The sequence below is a fragment of the Lycorma delicatula genome, chromosome 3, assembly GCF_047948215.1.
Source record: "Lycorma delicatula isolate Av1 chromosome 3, ASM4794821v1, whole genome shotgun sequence".
In the NCBI taxonomy this organism is placed as follows: Eukaryota; Metazoa; Arthropoda; class Insecta; order Hemiptera; family Fulgoridae; genus Lycorma; species Lycorma delicatula.
In genome coordinates, this window is record NC_134457.1 from 114910593 (window position 1) to 114933026 (window position 22434).

At 28.9% G+C, this 22434-nt stretch overlaps 1 protein-coding gene across 1 annotated transcript in view; it reads left to right on the forward strand.

Moving 5' to 3' along the window:
• The first annotated feature begins 253 nt into the window (after positions 1–253).
• LOC142321912 (alpha-amylase-related protein-like) overlaps positions 254–22434 on the forward strand; it is a 91679-nt gene continuing 69498 nt past the window's right edge. The window contains exons 1-5 of the mRNA XM_075360427.1: positions 254–538; positions 1629–1774; positions 4321–4471; positions 9627–9748; positions 20511–20635. Of these exons, the coding sequence (XP_075216542.1) occupies positions 320–538; positions 1629–1774; positions 4321–4471; positions 9627–9748; positions 20511–20635 (763 nt within the window). The 5' untranslated portion in view covers positions 254–319. The remainder of the gene's footprint in view (positions 539–1628; positions 1775–4320; positions 4472–9626; positions 9749–20510; positions 20636–22434) is intronic.

Genomic DNA, 22434 nt, shown 5'->3' on the forward strand with positions numbered 1-22434 from the left:
CTGCTGAGAATCACTTCATGTTTTTAGAAAGAAAGGAAAAACAGAAATTGATTTATGAAGTAATGTGCTACATTTCTCAGTAATAAAAAAGTTAACAAATTATCAAATGTTTCTAATTACCTCAACGTATCACTACATCATATAAAATTAAAAGACATTATAGTAATTAATATTTGTATTTATTTTACAAAATATGTAGTATAACTATATCACCTGTACAAACAAATTATGATGTTACAGTACTGTACACATGAAGTACTCAAGATATTAACTGTTTAATAGTTAGCCGATTGCATATTATATCTGATACTGCAATAAAATGATGAATTTCATTCACAATATTTTGTTTAGTGTAATAATTATTATTTCTATATCAAAAATAGAATCTTCAGCTGAAAGTGATGATTTCCAGAATTACAAGAAACCACCTTTTTTTGAGAATCGAAATGTTATTGTTCATTTGCAAGATATGCTATACAGTGATATTGAATTTGAATGCCAACATTTTCTTTCATTAGAAACCTACGCAGCAGTTCAAGTATTTTTTAAAATAATTTTATAGTTTTCTTGATATTTTTTTTTTAATTTTAGTTTTTGAACTCTATTTTACAGCATTATCATAAAAAATTATTTTCAGTCTGTTGTGTTTTATGCATGATGGTTGGATGGTTGGTAATGATATTAATTTAAAATTTAATCTTTTGTAAAGATATGGACTAAATAGTGTAATTTCTTTAAAGTAGTTTGTTTAAAACATTTTCATTGATCTTTACAGTCATCCTCAGTGAGTCAAGTCAATCTCAACCTAAGTGACTCGGACACTGATTATGGTCACAAAAATTGCTGAAAAGAATTATTTGTTTTGAATTAAGATTATAGAAAAATTTTATTGTACAATTTGGTTCAGTGTGTGTTTCAAAAGTTTAAATTTCAAATTAACATTTTCATTTCTTATAACACACAGATTAAATCCTGAGTTATTGATGTGAAAAAACTGATATACATTAAATGAACAATCAGTTTGACTGTTGATTGATTTTATTTGTAGTTGAAACTTTTGAATTATGAATGTATCAGGTACTGGGACTAGCATTAATTGCTACGCCAAGAGAATCACTTAGTAGAAGAATGATGCTGGGGCTTGGAAGTTTTAATTGTTAATGAAGTAATTGTATTTATTTCTTTAAATATATAATATTATATGGCACACATCATATAAGATGATGTTAGACCATACAATGATTTTGTAAAAATATGAATCTGGAATAAGTTGACTCATGTTAGTTACAATAGTCTGAGTACTTTCTATCACTTAATATTCCCTTACATTTAACATTAGACAGTAATTTTTGTCTAATTTTTCAATCTTAGTTTAGAAAGTAGATAATGAAAAGTAAAACTGTAAGTATTCATGTGAAATAATAATAGTGGTTTATATATATATATATATATATATATATATATATAAATAAAACACTATTATTTCAGATGCATATTTATATTTTTATTTTTTATATATATACATAAAATAAGTATTATTTTATAAATTAGCAATATTGCCTCATTAATATTTTTACTTATGAAATCCTGAATTGTTTTATATACGTATATTTATTTTCTTCATGTAGGTATCTCCAGTTACAGAGTTTCAGTGGTTTGAAAACCATCCATGGGATGAAAGAATGTATGTTTCATCATATAAGATAAATAATGCATCAGGCAATGAAGAAGAATTTATAAAGATGGTAAATACTTGTAACCAACAAAATGTTAGGTAGGTAGAACTCATAAAAATGTTTATTTTATGACTGAAAAGCTTTGTATTTAAAATATGTATTTGTAACTAAAGTTGGGTTTTGCTAGTATTTTAGAAACAAAACAAAAAAATTAGATATATTATTTGAATAGAGAAAGCTTTTTCTTAAAATATGTAAAGAATTACTGCATCTATACATACTTTTTTGATATTGAAAGTTTCTAATCTTAATTAGAGAACATTTATATTTTCTGAAGTGTGAGTTTTGTGAGTGTGTATGTGTTTTCATTTAAAATATACGTTGTTAATGGTTTATAACATTTGTAAATGTAATTTTTTTTTAAATGTTCAATTACTCTGATTAGATGGTCTTTCTCTAATTTAGTCTATCCCTCTTGATACAGTGCTAGTTATTGAACCTCAGTGACTAAAATTCACTGGTAATGTATTCAAATCCAGATGGAAGTAAAAATACTCTTTTTTTGCTTTTAACAGTCCAAATTAATAGATATAAGATATAATAATATTAACAGACAATAGAGAAAAGGCAAATTCTCACTTCATCACCTCATATTTTTTTCTAAACATTACAGACTTTCTTTGAAAACAATGTCCATTGTTAACTAATTTAATTTTTAATCAATTAGTTAATTTTTCAAAGGAGTTGGTTCTTATTTTGATTCATATTTATTACTATTTACATATGATTTAATCATAAGTAAAAAATACAACATAAACTGAATTCAGCAATTCTTTTTTTATTTTGTGAATAAGTCCTTTAGTGTTACTTTTTGCAAATAATTTAAGTGAATAATTACTGCGATAACTTTGTAAGCATTCTCAGTGACTCAGTTTGGTTTCAGGACTGGCTATAATATTGTAACATAACAAGTGTTTTGAAATTTATCCACAGTCTGTTATTCAAATTGATTGATGGAATGTATGTAATAATTATAACACTGGACAATACAAAACCAACTATTCTGCTTGCATTGTATGCTAGGTTATGTAGAACAAAGATATCTCCATATTTCAGAGCCATAAGATTTTTCAATAGATTATATAGAGTTTACAGAACCTTGAAAATAAGCAATTATTGAAGAGCTAAAATTCTTTTTATTGGAAAACTTGCTGTTTGCTTCTCACTCTTTTAAAATATTAGTGTAATAATGAAATAAACTTATTTTTATGGCTGACAAATTTATGTACTAGCTGAATATAATGAGTACTGTACCAAGGTTTTTATATATATATATATATATATATATATATATATTTTTATATAACGCTTATTTTAATTTTATTCTATTTATGTTTTGTTTTGACAGTGCTGCATTAAAATTTATTAATTAATTAATTTATTTATATATAATTAATTTATTAATTAAAAGTTCATTTTTTTAATAAATGAAAGATTTATTAATTGTCAACATAGACAATTTTAGAATTTATTGTCGTTCATTTTGATTAGTGTAATAATAAAATATACTAGTTTGATATTGATCCATTATTTAAGCTATATTTGCATGAAAATACTTATACAAGAAAATTAGTTGGAAAACTTTTATTGTAAAAACGTTATGACATTCCTATTTTCCAGACAGGCGTAGCACATACTAAGTAGCAGTCAGTTTCTTATGTAATTTTTCAGTATTTCTTTTCTTATAAAAAAAAAGTTGTTTTAATAAATAAATAAACTTATCTTTATCAAAATAAGCCATATGCAATGGTAAATCAACGTGTTACATTTTTCTAAAATAGTAACTATTACACTAAAACAGACATTAATTATTACAGATTTATAATTTATATAAATAATCAAACAGTAAGAAGGATAATGAATACTTAATTATAGTAAAAACATTACAATTAAAAAAAAAATTTATATAATTTAATGTTTGTATAACATTATTACTGTTAGTAAAACAGTTACTAATTATTAGAAATTCATAATTTTTATTAATAAATACTCACTACAAAATTAATTTTTTTTTGTATTTAATAGATATAAAACAATTAGTATAGTCAATACTTGAAATACTTGATCATATTAGAGAAATAAAGCGAGAAAAAAATAATAGAAAAAATAAAAACAGAGAAAATATATTTTTTTTACAGAAATAAAGAACTAATTACAATAAATTCCTCATTTTAACGGATATCAATGATAATAATAACAGTTTAAAGAATTCGTTATTAGAATATATGCATTTATTAATTAAAAATGCTTGTAATTTCTTTTTAAATCTATTTCCTTTTCAATGCTTAGATAATGAGATAATAAGATATGTTCACAAAATCCTATGCTTATGGAGTTTATGCATGATACTACCCAAAAATAAGAAGAGTAATTATAAAAAAAACTAAGCCTGATAGAAGAATTCTGATTTCATATTTGAAGTCAGGATGAAAAATACTATAAGAATCAGTTATTTAACAAAATCATTGTTGATCATTCTAATCACCTCATGATGTCTATTCATTTTTTTTTCGTATTTGAGTTAATTTTTTTTATGGATTATTGCTAAGTACTATTTTTCAGCAGTTTTTCCTTTTTTTACCAGGGTATTAGTAGATATTGCTATTAACAACATGGGAACTAAGGAGGTAAAAACTGAATGTCCTGTATGTGGTAGGGAAACCTCATTTGGACCTGATTTTTTTCATAAAGCCTGTAAATTAGAATTTTGGAATTACCGTAATAGTAGACAAACGGTAAGAAAATATTAAAAGTTATGATTGATTTTTAATTTAAAAAAAATGTTATTAAGTATTTAATCTATCATTCCTTTACAGTTGGAAACCGAAAAGTCTGTTTTTTCTTATTAACACTGTAGATTCAGTCATGCTTTTTAGACATGTATTTTAATGAAGAGTATGAAATAAGTGTAATGAATTTGGATTAATTTTTTAATAAAAAATTTGGATTTTGGGCTTTTTCTTAACTGCCGTAATAAGCCCTCATTGAGAGCTTTTCAGCGATAAGTATATATATATATATATCTCAATCAGTGATTGAGATGGTAAACATACCTTTCTATATTTTTAATATTTGAAATATGCAGATAATTTAATTTTCTCAAAACATTCTGCTGAAGCAGATTATGTGAGAGTTCTAACTGTAGGGGAAAAGTAAGTGGAAAATCTTTACTAAGATTATTTTGTTTTCAATTAATGTAAAAGAAAAAGGGTGCAAAAATTTATTATTTAGGAAGAAAAATTACAATTATTAAAATTAAAATTTAATTATTTAGGAAAGTATGGCCAAAATAAGGAAGACTTTTAAGGAGCAGGCTAGACTTCTGGTTTCTAACAAACCAGAAGAGCTTTCCTGTAAAAAATACATTTGCTGATATCAAATGTTGATTTAGGAATTGAAAAAAAAATTTCTAAAGCTATGAGTGGTGTCATATAGCAGTGAAACAAGGACAATGGAAAACAAAATTAATTAAAAAAATCAAGGCTTTTGAATTATTGAATCATAGGAGATTATTGAAAATAAGGTGATTTGAGTTGAAACTGAAGAGGCTATAAGACAAATTAAAGGTTTGTGTTGGATTTTACAAGAATAGTCAAGGTTGTTCAGCCGTGTGGTTAATTCCACATATGTTAGAAAATCCAGAATTTGGTTTTATAATTATGGAATTCAGTTTTATAAGAAATATTATCAAAAAACCATAAGTGTTAAATAGAACTTGTTCAGTTGGGCCTTGAGCCAACTGCTTGGAAAGGCTAGAGTTAATCATATGCTTCACTCTGACGCATCTAACACAAAGAGAATGCTTTTTAAACAAATATACTATTAAAAATTCTTATTCGCTATTTTTTATTTATTTATTAACTGGATTTTTGTGATCTGTTACAAAAATTATTGGCAAAGATGTCTAAATATTGGTTTCTATCAGTTTTGCCAAGATTCAAAAAAATTCTAATCCTTTTTGAAGAAACAACTACCATAATTTTTTGCAAAAAGATAATTTATTACTAATTCCTGATTTGTCTTCAGAAAGTATTTAAGAATTACAAAAGTTATGATAAATTTTTTTTAATTTCACCTTACAATGTCCTTTTGGATTTTTGTTTTTTGAATCTGTACTTGCTTGCCTTTTTATGTAATAAACATTCTTTATTAATAATAATTTGTTAGAAAAGTTAGTTATTATAATTATTCAAATAGCATCATCAATTTACTATAGTCAAATCTGTGACAGGCTTTGAAATTGTATTTGAGATGGCATTAATGAAGAAGCTTGAGCCTTTAGCATTCTGTAGCCAGTCCATTAAGCTTGAGCCCTTAGCAGTCTGTGACCAGACAATTATTCTGTATCATTTTCACCAATGATTTAAGTACCTGTCCTGATATCATCTATTAATATTTGCAGCTAAAATTACTTTTGTAATTGCAGGTTCTTAAAGAACCAATATGTAGCATTATTCATTAATTAATCTGAAGATGATAAAACTTTATGCTAGTATGCTTAAATAATTTAGATAATATCTATATATATATATAAAAGAACATGTCCTGACTGAATGACTGATTTATCAATGCCAAACACAAACTTCTGAAGATAAATCGGTGGGAATTTGTACACATGTTTTTATGATGCAAGTGCATACTAGAAAAGATTTTTTGAAATTCCCAGTTTAAGGGCTTAAAATGGAGTAACAATGAAATTTACTCTGTAATTTTTCACTAACAAATGAAGATATGAACTTTGTTTTTGGTGTGTGCAATTTTCATGTAAATAAAAAAAAAGGAAATTTCTAGATTTTTGAAAATCAACCTTGAAAGGGGTCAAGAAATTTTAAAAGGCTGAACAGTGCTTGCAAATTTTCCCCATTTCTTAATGTACTATACAAGATATTCACTAGATTTGGGCTTGCAAATACTCTTCAGATAAATATCTAAAAACCATTTTCAGGTTTTTTTGAATTTTAAGTTTTTAAGGGGTGCGATATTATACAGTTAAGTGGCTCAAACAACACTGCCACCGTTATTGTATGTATGATGCAGCTGGCTGCATCTGTCTCTGGTTACTAGACTAAAAAACATTAAGTAATTAAAAAAAATGAGAAAAAAGTAGTCACTTCCTAGTTATGATTATCAGGTAACGATAAGAACCAGGAAAAATTCATTTTTATCTGTACTTTGTATGAGTAACCAGTTATTACTAATATTTTTAAGATGGAGGCTGACTGCTTTGAAACCCACATTCTTAGATTATCAAATTTAAGACCTGTACTGACCAAATTGTTGCTGTGAAGAAATTGCAATACACTGATAGTTTTATCAGATTTTAAATCATTCTTCTCTTGAAATTCAAAGAAGTTTTTATTTGACAGTGCATTCTGTTCACTACTGTCTGATAAAATAGTCTAAATCATTTTTAGTGTTACCAGTACCAGAGATATTTATGGATATTTCAGTTCTGAGCCAGGCAGGAATATCAGATCATAGAATGATCAAAGGTATAATATTAACGAAATATAATATTAATATTAGTGAAAATATTAAGGTTAGTGAAGGTAACCGTGGATGTGGGAACATACTTCAAAAGAACTGTGCATCATATAAAAAAATAATCAAAAGAAAGCTTAATGAATGAGTTGGCAATAATCCAGTTAAGAGAAATGTGGAAGAACAGGAGGAAGTGATTAGAAAAATGATTTTAGATGCAGCAAAGGTGATTGAAAGACCAAAGACAGAATGAACTGATATTTTATCATTGAAGACTAAAGATTTAATTCAAAAAAGGAAAATGCTGATAGCGAAGGGCAAGAGGAACTCTGTTGAAGTGGCTGAAGTAAATAAGACCATTAGGAGAATAATAAAAGAGGACTTAGAGAAAAGAAGACTTTCGATAATTTCCTTTGCCATAAGATAAAGGGGATTTGAAAGCAATAAGAGCTTTTTGAAAGCATTAAGAGCAGGAAATTGTTAAGGAAGGGACTTAGTATTGGCCAAAAGAATATGAATGTTCTGTTTGATGAAATGGGGGAATTCATGACAGAAGAAATAAACAAAGTGCAAAAGAACTTTATATAAAACTGTACAAATCATTTTAAGCAATTCGGAACCTGATCATGAGGCTAGCAGGAACACCTAAAAGGAGAAAACCAGATAAGGAGAGAGAACCAGATATTGAAATGTTTGAAATATGAGCGACATTGAAAAACATGAAACAAAGCATCATGAAAGAATGGTATGGTGAATGATGATGAATGTATAGAAGAAGATATAGTTTTGAATGAACTGAAGACACTATTTAACTTATGCCTCAAAACTAGGTATATTCTGGAAAAATGGAACAATGCTATATAATCTTGTTATATAAAAAGGAAGATGGGAGAAAAATTGAGAAGTAAGGGCTATAAGCTTACTATCCCATGTTTACAAAAATTATAATAAACAGGATGCAGAAAGAATTAGATCACGTTCAACCATGAGCAGGCAGCTTCAGGAAAAATTTTAGCACAGTAGACCATATTCATACTCTAAGGATATTCTTCTCAAAATGTGAAGAATATAACATTTCACTGCATATAGCATTTATAGACAACAAGAAAGCCTTTGACTCAATTGAATTCTGGGCAGTTGTTAGAGTGCTAAGATTATATGGAATTCAGGAAACATATATTGACATCATTAAAGAAATATATGACAATGCAACATCAAATGTTTTAATGACAGAAGCTAGTGACACTTTTAAAATTGAGAAGGGACTCACACAGGAGAATAAAATATAACCAAAGTTATTTAAACAGGATTAGAATATATTATCAAAAGGGTGGATAGGAAGGACAAAGGTATAAGGGTGAATGCTACAAGACTGGCTCACTTAAGATTTGCAAATGATATTTTGATAACAATAACAGTAAGGAAGAATTAATGAAGATGATTGAGAACTTACACAGAGTGTCAGAGAATATGGGACTCTGAATGAATCTTCAGAAAATTAAAATAATTGAAAGTGAGGGGGAAAATAATGAAAAAGTAGCTGATAATATAGCAATAAGTGAAATATAAAATTATATCTACCTTGTTCAGAGGATATGTATTAGATGGGAGGAACAAAGAAGTAATGAAGTGAAAAGTGAAACTGGGATGGGTAACATTTGGAAAACTGAAAAGAGTGTTAACTAGCAAAATCAATAAGGAAAACAGAATGAGACTTTTAATCAGTGTATTACCTCAGTAATGATATATGTTCTTGGTTGTTAACAAAGGAGGTAATGGATAAGATGAAAAAAAATCTGAGAGGTCAATGTTGAAGGTAAAACTAAATGATAAGAAAAAAATACTTTGGATACTCAGACTGGATTAAGGGATATTGGAGAAATATTGGCTAAAAGTAAATGGAAGCAGGCAGGCCATGTGGCACAAATGGAACTGGGGGAAGGGCAAGAAAAATTCTCTAACGGCAACCATATGATGGGAGGAGAGAGAGTGGGTTATGGGAGAGGTGATGGGGAGATGATGAGAGGAGAGTAGGAGAGAGTGACTGGATGAGGGTGGCATAAAATCATGAGGAATGAAAAAATCATGAAGAGGCCTAAGTTGTTAATAAAATAGCGATGATAAAAGGGTGAAGAAGAATTCTGTTCAATAAAATTCCTTTCCCTTTTGAATTTCATTGGTATTATTGGTAATATTCAGTTTGGATAGGGAGAAATGATTACATATAAAGTTTGATTTTTCCAAGCTTATTTTATATACTTTTGGTGTGATAAATAAGAAAAAAATTTTGTTTAAATCAATGATTTTTTTTCATCTGTTTTATCTTTTTCATAATCATTAGTGAATTTGTTTATTTATGTATGAACCTTTTTGTTAAGTATATTTCCACTTTTTTATATTTTTAAACAGGTACTAGAATGCCAAATAGATGAGAAAAGAGATTTAATTCAAGTAAAAAAAAATGGAATGATCAACTGGAAAATTGTTCAGTTCTTAACACGTTTAATAAATATTGGTGTTGCTGGTTTCAGGTACATTAATTTTAAATCACTATGGTTTACCAGTTTTGCTGTACTTAGCTTATTTAATAAAATCATGTTCAATTAATAAAATTTAATTTTTTTTTAAATAGACTTCACATCAGTAAAGAAAATATAAATATTGCAAATTTTTTTCAGATTTTATCCAAAAATTCAGTAGTGTTTAAAATGCAGCAAATAAGAAAGTCTAAAAAATATCTAATTGAACGGAACCAGCCTACTTGATTCTCACAAAAAAATAAAAATCTTTCTCTGCTTCTTTCTTTTTGTGCAAATTAAAATTTTAGTGCTGTTTTCATCTTATATACCTTTTTTTAACATAATTTCTGCCAAATAATCCCTTAATACCGTAGATTTTTGTCAAATTATGTTCAACTTGTTATATAGTATTGACAGCCATTTCTAAAGAAAATGAAAAAAAAAATGATCTACTTAAAGTAACTAACACTAAAGAAATGTTAAGTGCAGTACTGGATTTGACAATTCTCATGCAAGATATTTTTGAAATTTATGGTAAGTATCTCATGAAATATAAATCAGTGCAAGAAATTTCATGTTTTATTCTTTTCAATATGTATCTTTTATTATACTATTATTTGCTGTGTTCTTATCTATTATGTTAATAGATGTTATTAACTTGAAATTTAACCTTTTGTAATGACATATTATGCTGAATTGTAAAATAAATGCAGTTTTTTACGGGTATTTCATTTATACAATTTGGTTTTATATCCTACTACAAAATTTTAAATTTCAAATTAATACTGTCATTTTTTTTCTGTTCAGTTTTATAACTAAAATGTGATCCACTGTTATCTTTTTGAATTTTTCTGTACTTACTTTTTTTTGTGATGCTCTGTGCTTTATTGTTTGGGGTTTTCAGTTGAAATTTATAATTTTTGTATCTTTTATTTATTTTCTATTTTTTTATGGAATCCAGCTCCAACTTTTCCCCTCTGATAATAGTATTTACCTCCTCTATGAATCATGAGACCTTGCCGTTGGTGAGGGGGCTTGAGTGCTCAGGGATACAGAGTAGCTGGACCGAAGGTGCAACCATATCGGAGAGGTATCTGTTGAGAGCCAGACTAAGGAATGATTCCTGAAAGAGGGCAGCAGCTCTTTCAGTAGTTGTTAGGGGCGTAAATCACAATGACTTAAACGGCCATATCAACATCACTCAGTCCTCTGAGTACTGCGCAGCTGAAAGCAATGGAAAACTACAGCTGTTTTTTTTTTCCAAGAAAATGTGGCTCTGCATTTTCAAAAGCAATAATGGAGGCGCCTTCCTTGGTAAAATATTCCGGAGGTAAAATAGTCCCCCGTTCGGATCTCCGGGTGGGGACTACTAAGGAAGGGGTCACCAGAAAAGTAAAAAATAACATTCTACGAGTCGGAGCGTGGAATGTTAGAAGCTTAAAAAAGGTTGGTAGGCTAGAGAATTTAAAAAGGGAAATGGATAGGGTAAACGTGGATATAGTAGGAATTAGTGAGGTTCGGTGGGAAGAGGAAGGCGACTTTTGGTCGGGTAACTTTAGAGTAATTAACTCAGCGTCAAATAACGGGCAGGCAGGAGTAGGTTTCGTGATGAACAAGAAAATAGGGAGGAGAGTGGAGTATTTCAAGACGCATAGCGATAGAGTCATTGTAATAAGGATAAATTCAAAACCTAAACCGACAACGATTGTTAACGTCTATATGCCTACAAGCGCCCATGATGATGATGAGGTAGAATGTGTATACGAAGAGATTGATGAAGCAATTAAACACGTAAAAGGAGATGAAAATTTAATAATAGTTGGAGATTGGAATGCAAGCATTGGAAAAGGCAAGGAAGGAAATATAGTGGGTGAATACGGGCTGGGCAAAAGGAATGAAAGAGGGGACCGACTTATAGAGTTTTGCACGAAGTATAATTTTGTAATTGCCAACACCCAATTTAAAAATCATAATAGAAGAATATACACTTGGAAAAAGCCAGGCGATACTGCAAGGTATCAGATAGATTATATCATGGTTAAGCAAAGATTTAGAAATCAACTCGTGGACTGCAAAACTTACCCTGGAGCAGACATTGATAGCGACCATAATTTGGTGATAATGAAATGTAGATTGGGGTTTAAAAACCTGAAGAAAAGGTGTCAGATGAATCGGTGGAATTTAGAGAAGCTTGAGGAAGAGGAGGTAAAGAAGATTTTTGAGGAGGACATCGCAAGAGGTCTGAGTAAAAAAGATAAGATAGAAAATGTAGAAGAAGAATGGGAGAATGTTAAAAAGGAAATTCTTAAATCAGCAGAAGCAAACTTAGGCGGAATAAAGAGAACTGGTAGAAAACCTTGGGTTTCAGACGATATATTGCAGCTGATGGATGAACGTAGAAAATATAAGAATGCTAGTGATGAAGAAAGTAAAAGGAACTATCGGCAATTAAGAAATGCTATAAACAGGAAGTGCAAACTGGCGAAAGAAGAGTGGATTAAAGAAAAGTGTTCAGAAGTGGAAAGAGAAATGAACATTGGTAAAATAGACGGAGCATACAGGAAAGTTAAGGAAAATTTTGGGGTACATAAATTAAAATGTAATAATGTGTTAAACAAAGATGGTACACCTATATATAATACGAAAGGTAAAGTCGATAGATGGGTGGAATATATTGAAGAGTTATACGGAGGAAATGAATTAGAAAATGGTTTTATAGAGGAAGAAGAGGAAGTTGAGGAGGATGAAATGGGAGAAACAATACTGAGATCTGAATTTAAGAGAGCATTAAAAGATTTAAATGGCAGAAAGGCTCCTGGAATAGACGGAATACCTGTAGAATTACTGCGCAGTGCAGGGGAGGAGGCGATTGATAGATTATACAAACTGGTGTGTAATATTTATGAAAAAGGGGAATTTCCATCAGACTTCAAAAAAAGTGTTATAGTAATGATACCAAAGAAAGCAGGGGCAGATAAATGTGAAGAATACAGAACAATTAGTTTAACTAGTCATGCATCAAAAATCTTAACTAGAATTCTATACAGAAGAATTGAGAGGAGAGTGGAGGAAGTGTTAGGAGAAGACCAATTTGGTTTCAGAAAAAGTATAGGGACAAGGGAAGCAATTTTAGGCCTCAGATTAATAGTAGAAGGAAGATTAAAGAAAAACAAACCAACATACTTGGCGTTTATAGACCTAGAAAAGGCATTCGATAACGTAGACTGGAATAAAATGTTCAGCATTTTAAAAAAATTAGGGTTCAAATACAGAGATAGAAGAACAATTGCTAACATGTACAGGAACCAAACAGCAACAGTAGCAATTGAAGAACATAAGAAAGAAGCCATAATAAGAAAGGGAGTCCGACAAGGATGTTCTCTATCTCCGTTACTTTTTAATCTTTACATGGAACTAGCAGTTAATGATGTTAAAGAACAATTTAGATTTGGAGTAACAGTACAAGGTGAAAAGATAAAGATGCTACGATTTGCTGATGATATAGTAATTCTAGCCGAGAATAAAAAGGATTTAGAAGAAACAATGAACGGCATAGATGAAGTCCTACGCAAGAACTATCGCATGAAAATAAACAAGAACAAAACAAAAGTAATGAAATGTAGTAGAAATAACAAAGATGGACCACTGAATGTGAAAATAGGAGGAGAAAAGATTATGGAGGTAGAAGAATTTTGTTATTTGGGAAGTAGAATTACTAAAGATGGACGAAGCAGGAGCGATATAAAATGCCGAATAGCACAAGCTAAACGAGCCTTCAGTAAGAAATATAAGTTGTTTACATCAAAAATTAATTTAAATGTCAGGAAAAGATTTTTGAAAGTGTATGTTTGGAGTGTCGCTTTATATGGAAGTGAAACTTGGACAATCGGAGTATCTGAGAAGAAAAGATTAGAAGCTTTTGAAATGTGGTGCTATAGGAGAATGTTAAAAATCAGATGGGTGGATAAAGTGACAAATGAGGAGGTATTGCGGCAAATAGATGAAGAAAGAAGCATTTGGAAAAATATAGTTAAAAGAAGAGACAGACTTATAGGCCACATACTAAGGCATCCTGGAATAGTCGCTTTAATTTTGGAAGGACAGGTAGAAGGGAAAAATTGTGTAGGCAGGCCACTTTTGGAGTATGTAAAACAAATTGTTAGGGATGTAGGGTGTAGAGGGTATACTGAAATGAAACGACTAGCACTAGATAGGGAATCTTGGAGAGCTGCATCAAACCAGTCAAATGACTGAAGACAAAAAAAAAAAAAAAAAATAGTATTTAATATTTATATAAATATAATATAAATTTACATAAATATCATTTTGTAATTTATATGGCACTAGAAATGTACCTACATCATCATTATTTATACATAATACTATTTCACTGAAGGCCATCTTTTACTTCAATCTCTTTGGTACATGAAACACAACATCCTCACCCTCCTATTTCAAACATGCAGTAGTCCATTCATCATTCACTATATTCATTATTCACTTTGTACAACTTTTTGTGCATATCATATGAGAAATTCTTTAAATATTTAGTTACCAGAGAAAACAAAGAAAATGATGGCTAGCATAGCACTTTATGTTTACACAGAAATATCCCATAAATATTATTAGTAAAGCAGCTTATTTCTGTTAGTGATCAGACATTATGGAAAGCAGTTAATATAGTGGTATTTTTGGTTTCTCTCTTTAATTGGTTATATGATTGTTAAAATTTAATGAATAAATAAATTAATTCTTCAGTTTTTGAACAAACAGAAAGAACTCAGTTTTATTATATAATTATCACAAAGTTGCATTGTAAAATCCTTGTAGACACTCTGTACAAGTGCTGCTACGGTACGTCTTCTAAAGAAATGCCTAAATAATATATACACTTCCCTCCACAGTCTTGCTTTCACCATCACATGACAACTAAATTAACACCAATATTTCATCTAAAAATTATGTGACTGAATGCATGTTCTGGTTTCTTCACAATCATTGATTTTATGTTTTAGAAAAGATGTAGTTGTCAAACATAATTTTTTAAAACTGAAAGGTACAGATCTGACAGAATCAGCTCAAATTACAAATGATGATACCTGAATGTTATTTCTGCATCTGAATCTTACATCATTGTTTAGTTATAGTAACAGTTATGAGTAGAAATCAAACATAATTAATATGGCAACAAACAACAAAACTAAGATATGAACATTAAAGGTCTACATTTCCTTTCTTCTCTTTTTTCTTTTGTTAACTTTTCATAAAACTAATTTTTGGGTAGGAAGGCATCAGTCAACTCCATCTCCTTCATTCCACTGTTCAAATGTTTATAAAATTTCTAAATTGAGGTACATATAGTATTGAAAGTGTGGAAGAAGGCCACTTTCTTAAATAAGTTTGAGACAAATTTTTCTCTTAGAGCAAAGATCACCTCATACTTGAGATTAGATTTTTTGATCTTAAAGAAACATTTCACCTACAAGTTGGAGCTTCAAGCAGAAACTGTGGATACTTCAACATTATATTTACACCTCCGAGCCTAACATGCCACCAAAAATTCTTTATTTTGTACAGAGATCAACAACTGATTTTACATCCAAGCCACAGATTTTCCTAATTTAATCTTTTGTATGGATCAGGAATTTGACATACCCCAGCCACAACTTTTAATTTTGTTAATTTTTCTTCTACTTATTTCAACACTACTTCAATAACTCCTTTATGTTCTTTAATATTAATAAAATTATAAATAATACACTTCATAGTAATGGAACTATTTTAATAAAGACTTCTGAAGTAATTATTAGTGCCTTCATCAGTCAGTTTCTGGTACATCTGTTGTTAATTCTGCAATATAGAAAACCTCCTTACTTTGAAATCAAAATATATCATGTGTGTTTTCACTTAGTATGTTTGATTTTGTCAAATTTTGTATCAATAAAAATCTCAATCATTCAAGTGCATTGAGATTGTGTTTTTTATATGTTGTATATAAAATTTGTATGTTAATTTCTTTATGTCTTCTATTTATATGGAGTTATTTGTAAAATTCAATAATATTTTGTATGTAGTGTCTGAATGTGTTCCTTATTATATTGTATCTTAATGTGAGAATGTACATCCAACTTGTCTGGTACATTACCTAACGCAATCACTGCAATTTAATTTACATTTCATGTAATGACTTGCTGTGTTTATCAGTGTGTTTTATCAGCTTGTTGTCTGATTTTATGTATTTTGTTTCAAAGGAGACACAGAAACCATGTTTCGTGAAAATGTCTCCAATTTTGTAAGAACACAGCAAAAATGTGTTAATGTTTTGTGCTTTCTGTTAGATGGTGTATTTTTCATTTTGTATCATGATAATGTCTTGTACAGGTATATTACCACTGAGATTGGTTAGTTGAAAGAATGAAAGTGCGGAATATTTAAATTCTTTATTTTGTTGATAAATCTTTTCATGTTTTTATGCATGAGTTGTTGGCAAGTGTTAACTATGAGCTACTCGTCTAAAATTCTTACATATAGCTAGTTGTTTGCAGGAGGGAGCCAAAGTGTGTTTTAAGAAACAAATTTGCCCCTCTGATCTGTGCAATTCAAGTTATGATTTTACTATAAGCAGTAGTAATATTTTATTTACATTTTTATCATTATTCAACACTATAACACCATGAGAAAACTACTATTGGTATCTTTCTTCCTAGTTTAATATATGTATCTCTGTTTTGCAATATTTCTTAACACTTTACTTATCCAGTTACCAAGCTGAATATGCCTGGGAAAATAATACTTTTATTTAACTCTTCTAACATCAAATTCTGGAAAGTAATATTAACTATTCTCACTTTGCTCAGTCAAAACAAGTTTTTTAAGCTAATCTTTCTTTCTTCCCTCTTTGTTTTATGAAGTGTATGCACTTTAAAAATAAGCTATGATAATTTATGCAGAAATCAACAAAGGTACATTAAACCTTACTAAACTCCTATATTTTCTTATCATTAGTATGAGAGGAATTTCCCTTCTATTTTTATATTAAACATATATTTATTAATTAAATTCTTATCTATTTCATATAATTTTCTTTCCTTATTGAAAATCAGAGTAAATGATAGAATAATTGAGAAAACATTTTAGTTTTGATTTTATATAATACATATTTTTTCTAGACCTATATCACCTCTGTACTAATAATTGTTGTATATAACAACTTGATCATCTTGACCACCCATATACAGAAATAATTTAATTCTGTTAATTCTATACTTGGATGATCAAGTTGAATTATGTACAATGTATATATTTATATTATATGTATATATTTATGTTTATATTAATGTATATATTTATGTATTTTATTAGATCAACCAAATTACATCATGAATAAAGTAGATGACTTACCTTATTCCACTATATATATGCAGGAGCACTTTTGCAATTTACTCACATCATCAGCTGCATTATATATTCATCTCAAATTACATTACAAGCTTAATAAAATATAATAACATATCGTGCAATTATTTATTTAAAATTTAAACCCTTTAATCTTTTTAATTTAAACTTTTATTCAGGTAAATTAAAAATTAAACAAAATTTATAAATATGAAAAATTAATTAAAATTAACATTAAAAATTAATTGTAAAAGTTTTTTTTTACCTATGTAAAAATATGATCTCTAGGCATAAAATAAAATTAAAATTAAATTCAAATTAAAATCAAATAAAAATAATTTTAAGTAAAGAATTATGCATGTTGTCCATTTAACTATTTATCAAAATAGATGATGGTGCCATCTACTGCAACTATCAAAATACTGTCATCCTCATATTCTGTCTGAAGGTTGATCAAACTAAATTTATTTTTATGTTTATACATATGTTAGTACTGTATATATGTTAATACTGTATCTTTCTAAAATGTCTAATCCCCTACTATTTGTAGTCATATAAATATTTTTTAATTTCCAGTATTTTTAAATTTGTCCTAATATCAGATATTGTATTTTTATTTTTAATCAGATGATCAGATACATTAGAAACCCTGCTTACCATTTTTATAATTTCTAAAATGTTCCAAGAATCTAGTCTTAAATGATCTATTGGTCTTTCCTACATAAATATGGCCACAATCATTACATTCAATTTTATAAATACTACTCAAATTATATAAATCAGATGAATCATTATGCTTATTACTTATTAGATATTTTATTATTTGGTTCTTTATCTGGTAAACTGGTTTAAATTTATTCTTATCATAAACCTTTGTAATATGTTCAACTATTTTATCAGTGTATACATATTTTAAATATGCATTGTCAACTTTTTGAATGCTGTTTAATGTTATTAAATCTGTATTATTTTTAATTTTTGACATTTGTTTATTATATATATTATCTACTAAAGAATAGCCATTATATAAGGAAATTTGTTTTGTAATACCTATTTCTTTGTTTAATTTACTTTTATTTTCGTTATACTTTAATACTATATATTATATACTATAATTAATTAATTGCTCTATTTACCATGTTTGTGTAAGTATTAATTTTGTGTGACCACGGGTAATTTGAAGATCTTCATATAGTGGTTTTATTAAATGTCGGTTTCCTGTATACTGAAGTCATATACTGATTATTTTCATTATTAATTTCAATATTAACATCTAAATAATTTATTTTTTTATTATCAATTTCAAAGGTAAATTTCAATCTACTTTAGTAGGAATTTAATTTGTTCAAAATAATTAAATGCTCATTACATATAACTGGATTATAGACTAAAAAAATATTGTCAACATATCTACTAGATATGTTATTATTGATATGATTGTCAACTAGATATGTTAATAAAATATCCACAATAAAATCATGATATTTTATTCCATAATAAAATAACATGTGTATGAGTTACCCTGTAAACAACTTTACTTTTAAACTCCTGTAAATAAACCTCAGATAAAATTGATGACAAAGGAAAACCCATTGGTAGAGGATTCCGTATTGGTTTTAATACAAAAATTGAGTCATGTAATAAATAATTGAAGGTATAACTACTGTTATTTTTCTCATAACTAAAAAATAAAGCCTTGAATATAATTAGCACAATATATCAACACATACTTGTCTGTTCAGATTACATGAGTGCCTTGTAGACAATTAGTGACATGTATTCCAGACAACCTGTTGTCTGAGAGATACAGTCTATTATTTCTGAAATGACTGAATGTAACACAAGTGTGAGTTTCTGGTGAATCTCTAGCCATATTAAAATTCCAGGCAATGAGTGCACTGATAGTGCAGCAAAAGAGTGTTCTTGCATTTAAGAACACTGTGTCACCGTGGGACTTCACATGCAGAAATAACCATCAAGAATAGATTATTTATTTGTCATCTGCGAATAGGGCACACTAAATTTACTCATGGATACCTCATGAATCAGACTGATATATCTGTTTTTGTTCATTGCAATTGCCGACTAACTGTATGACACATCCTTGAGGACTGTGCTATTTTTGACATTGTGTCAGAGGTTTAAACTAGGGACTAACTTCAGAAATATCTTAGGGAACAATGTTACAATGTTATTGAATATTTTACCATTTCTTAAGCCCGTGCATCTGTATTCAAATATTTGATTATTTATATTTTTCATCTATTTATGCCATTTGGCTTATGCCAGTTGGAAATTTTATTATTTAAAGTTAGATTTTTGAGATTATATTTCATTGTGGTTCTATTTTGCCTTTAGCATACAACATAGGCGTTTTACATCTACACTGTGTTTTTATATTACTCTTGTTTAATTTTTAATAGTTTTCTATATTAATAATGTATCTGGATACTGATAATGACATTTCGCTGTGCAAAAAAAAAACAATCTGCAGGTGGTATGAGGCACCTGATTTGGGTTAGGTTTTTTCTACCCTATATTGTTTTCTCTTTCTATTCATTGTATATTCTTTTTACCTTTTTGTAATATGAATTGCAATAATACCTCTCCACTGATTTCCAAGTAGAGTAGTAGCATCTCTTATTTTCATTTGTAAAGTTCTTGGTTTAAATTTTGTTCAGTCTAGGTATTTATCACAAGCTCATCAAAATTCATTCTTATACTATAAAAAAAAAAACCAAAGTAATTGTAACTTGGCATCAACCTGTTATTATTATATGAATAAATAAAGCAAAATTAAAAAGTAATGTTGAAAAACGTACAAAAGTTCTGAATAAATTCAGTAGTTTAAAAAGATTTTAGGTTTTTATTATTTCAAAGTGAAAGTGAAAATAAATAATTTAAATTTAGAATTAAAACTAAGAATAAAAAAAGTGATTATCAGGATTATAGAACTTCTAAATCATTTTAAACTGTTTTGATCACATTTTCTTACTATCATGTTGCTTTTTGGTTCTAAAGCCTGAAAGCTGTAAGTTTTCAAGCATAACATGAAAACACCAAGAGACTGAGATAGCCAACTAGTCATTAGTTAATGATTTAAAACTTTAGTCAAAGAACTTAAAAAAAGATTATGCAAGGACTGGTTGATCTTTAACACTACTTGATAATCATGGTTGGCACCTGAATAAGGAGTGGTACTTACTGGCCGGAAAGAAATACATGTATAATATAACTTATATGTAGTAGTCACAAGGAGGAAAATAGAAATTATCCACTTTACTAATTTATGAATATTTTAATACAAAACTATACTCAATTTCAATGTTAATCAGTTTAATTAATTTAATCAACTTAATTTTGATTATTTTTTAAACAGAATTTTACTGGCAGATCACATGGATCCAAACCACTTACTTAGGATTTATAACTCCCTTCCAGACCTCCAATTTGCTCCTGGTACGAGACCATTTATATATCATGATGTATATAATCCTTTACACGGTAAGAAAAATTACCATTAAAATATTATACACTTAATTAAAAGCTGTGTTAACTTTTTATTTAATATAATAAACTAAGTTATTCATAAGTTTTCTGAAGTGACAATCAAAACAAAGAAAAAATTAATCAACCTTGTGAGTTTTAGGATTCTATAAGGTTTAAAGCAGCTGCAAAAATGTATTTCATCTCATATTATTTATATACAGAGTTATCATAAAAGAATGGTGCGGTTTTGAACATGGTTTAAATTAAAACAGAATTATTTACAGTTTGTTTTTTATTTTTCAAATTTGTCGTCTCAAAAATTTTTTTACATAATTAATAAATTTCAATATGTGCGCCCTTAGTCGCTCGACAAATGTCCAAACGATACTCAACTTCTCTCCAAAGATTAGTTAACATTTCTTCGTTAATGGTTGTCATTGCTTCATTAATCCTGTTTTTTAAGTGGTCTAGGTCGCGAATTTTTTATGTATAAACAACGCTTTTAATGTACCCCCACAAGAAAAAATCGCAAGGTGTCAGGTCTGGACTCCTTGGAGGCCAAAGTATGGGTCCTTGCCGGCCTATCCATCGATCTCCAAATTTTTCGTTCAAAGCGTCCGTGACCAATGCATTGAAGTGCGGGGAGCACTATCTAGTTGGAAATGAAGTTGATGAATGTTTTCGAGTTCATCCAGCTGAGGAAAGCAATAATTGGTTAACATGTCAAGATACACAACTCCATTAATTGTTTTTTCAGCAAAGAAGAAAGGCCCTATTTCACGGTTTTTCATCACATCTCAGCAAACATTAACTTTAGGCGAATCGCGTTGTTTCTCAATAATTGCGTGTGGGTTTTCAGAGCCCCATATTCATGAATTGTGTCTGTTAACACATCCATTCACATGGAATGTAGCTTCGTCTGTAAAAATTATATCATCTAAAAATGATTCGTTTTCACTTATTCTGCCCAACATTTCAACAGCGAAATTGTAACGTTTTACACCATCATCGGGTTTCAATTTCTGCAGTATCTGGATTTTATAAACGTACAATTTCAGTTTTTTATGTTAAACTTTGTGAACTGTTGATTTTGGAATACCTAATTCGACGCTTCGACGGGGGTTGGACTTCCCAGGACTTCTAACTGCCGATTGTCTAATTAATTCAACCGTTTCGTCTGGTGGTTGATTTCTGTTTCTTAAGTGATCCAGTTTCTTCGAATTGTTTGAACCAACGTGTTATGTTATTTTTGCGTGGTGGATCTCTTCCGAATTCACGTCGAAACGCACGTTGAACTAAAATTACGGATTTTAATTCAGCCATCAATAAAACACACTTTGCTTTGTCTTTATCCAAGAACATAGTAACTCACTAAATTCACCGCAACAACAATACAAGATCTGACGTTGTGGTTACAACTGCTGATAAACAAACTTTTGGGTTGGAGGCTTTCAGGAATACCAATATAACATCTAGAAATTTCCCTACAATCTTCCTATGAATTACTGAAACCGCACCATTCTTTTATGATAACCCTGAATATATATATATATATATGTTTACAACCTCAATACTCATTTAGACAAATATATAATTTGTTATGGATTTTGAAGCTGAAATAAAATTTTCTGGCCTAAGGGTGTCATATTACTGTGCAAAATAATTTATTTTCCAAGTCATGGGATTATGGTCCAGAGAAAAAATCGCTTTGATCTTACAAAAGAATTTCTAACTCATGTCCTTTCAACACTTTGTGATGGTCACAATAGCATGGCCAGAACTACCAATTCTTGGCCTCTGGATTCCAAAACCAC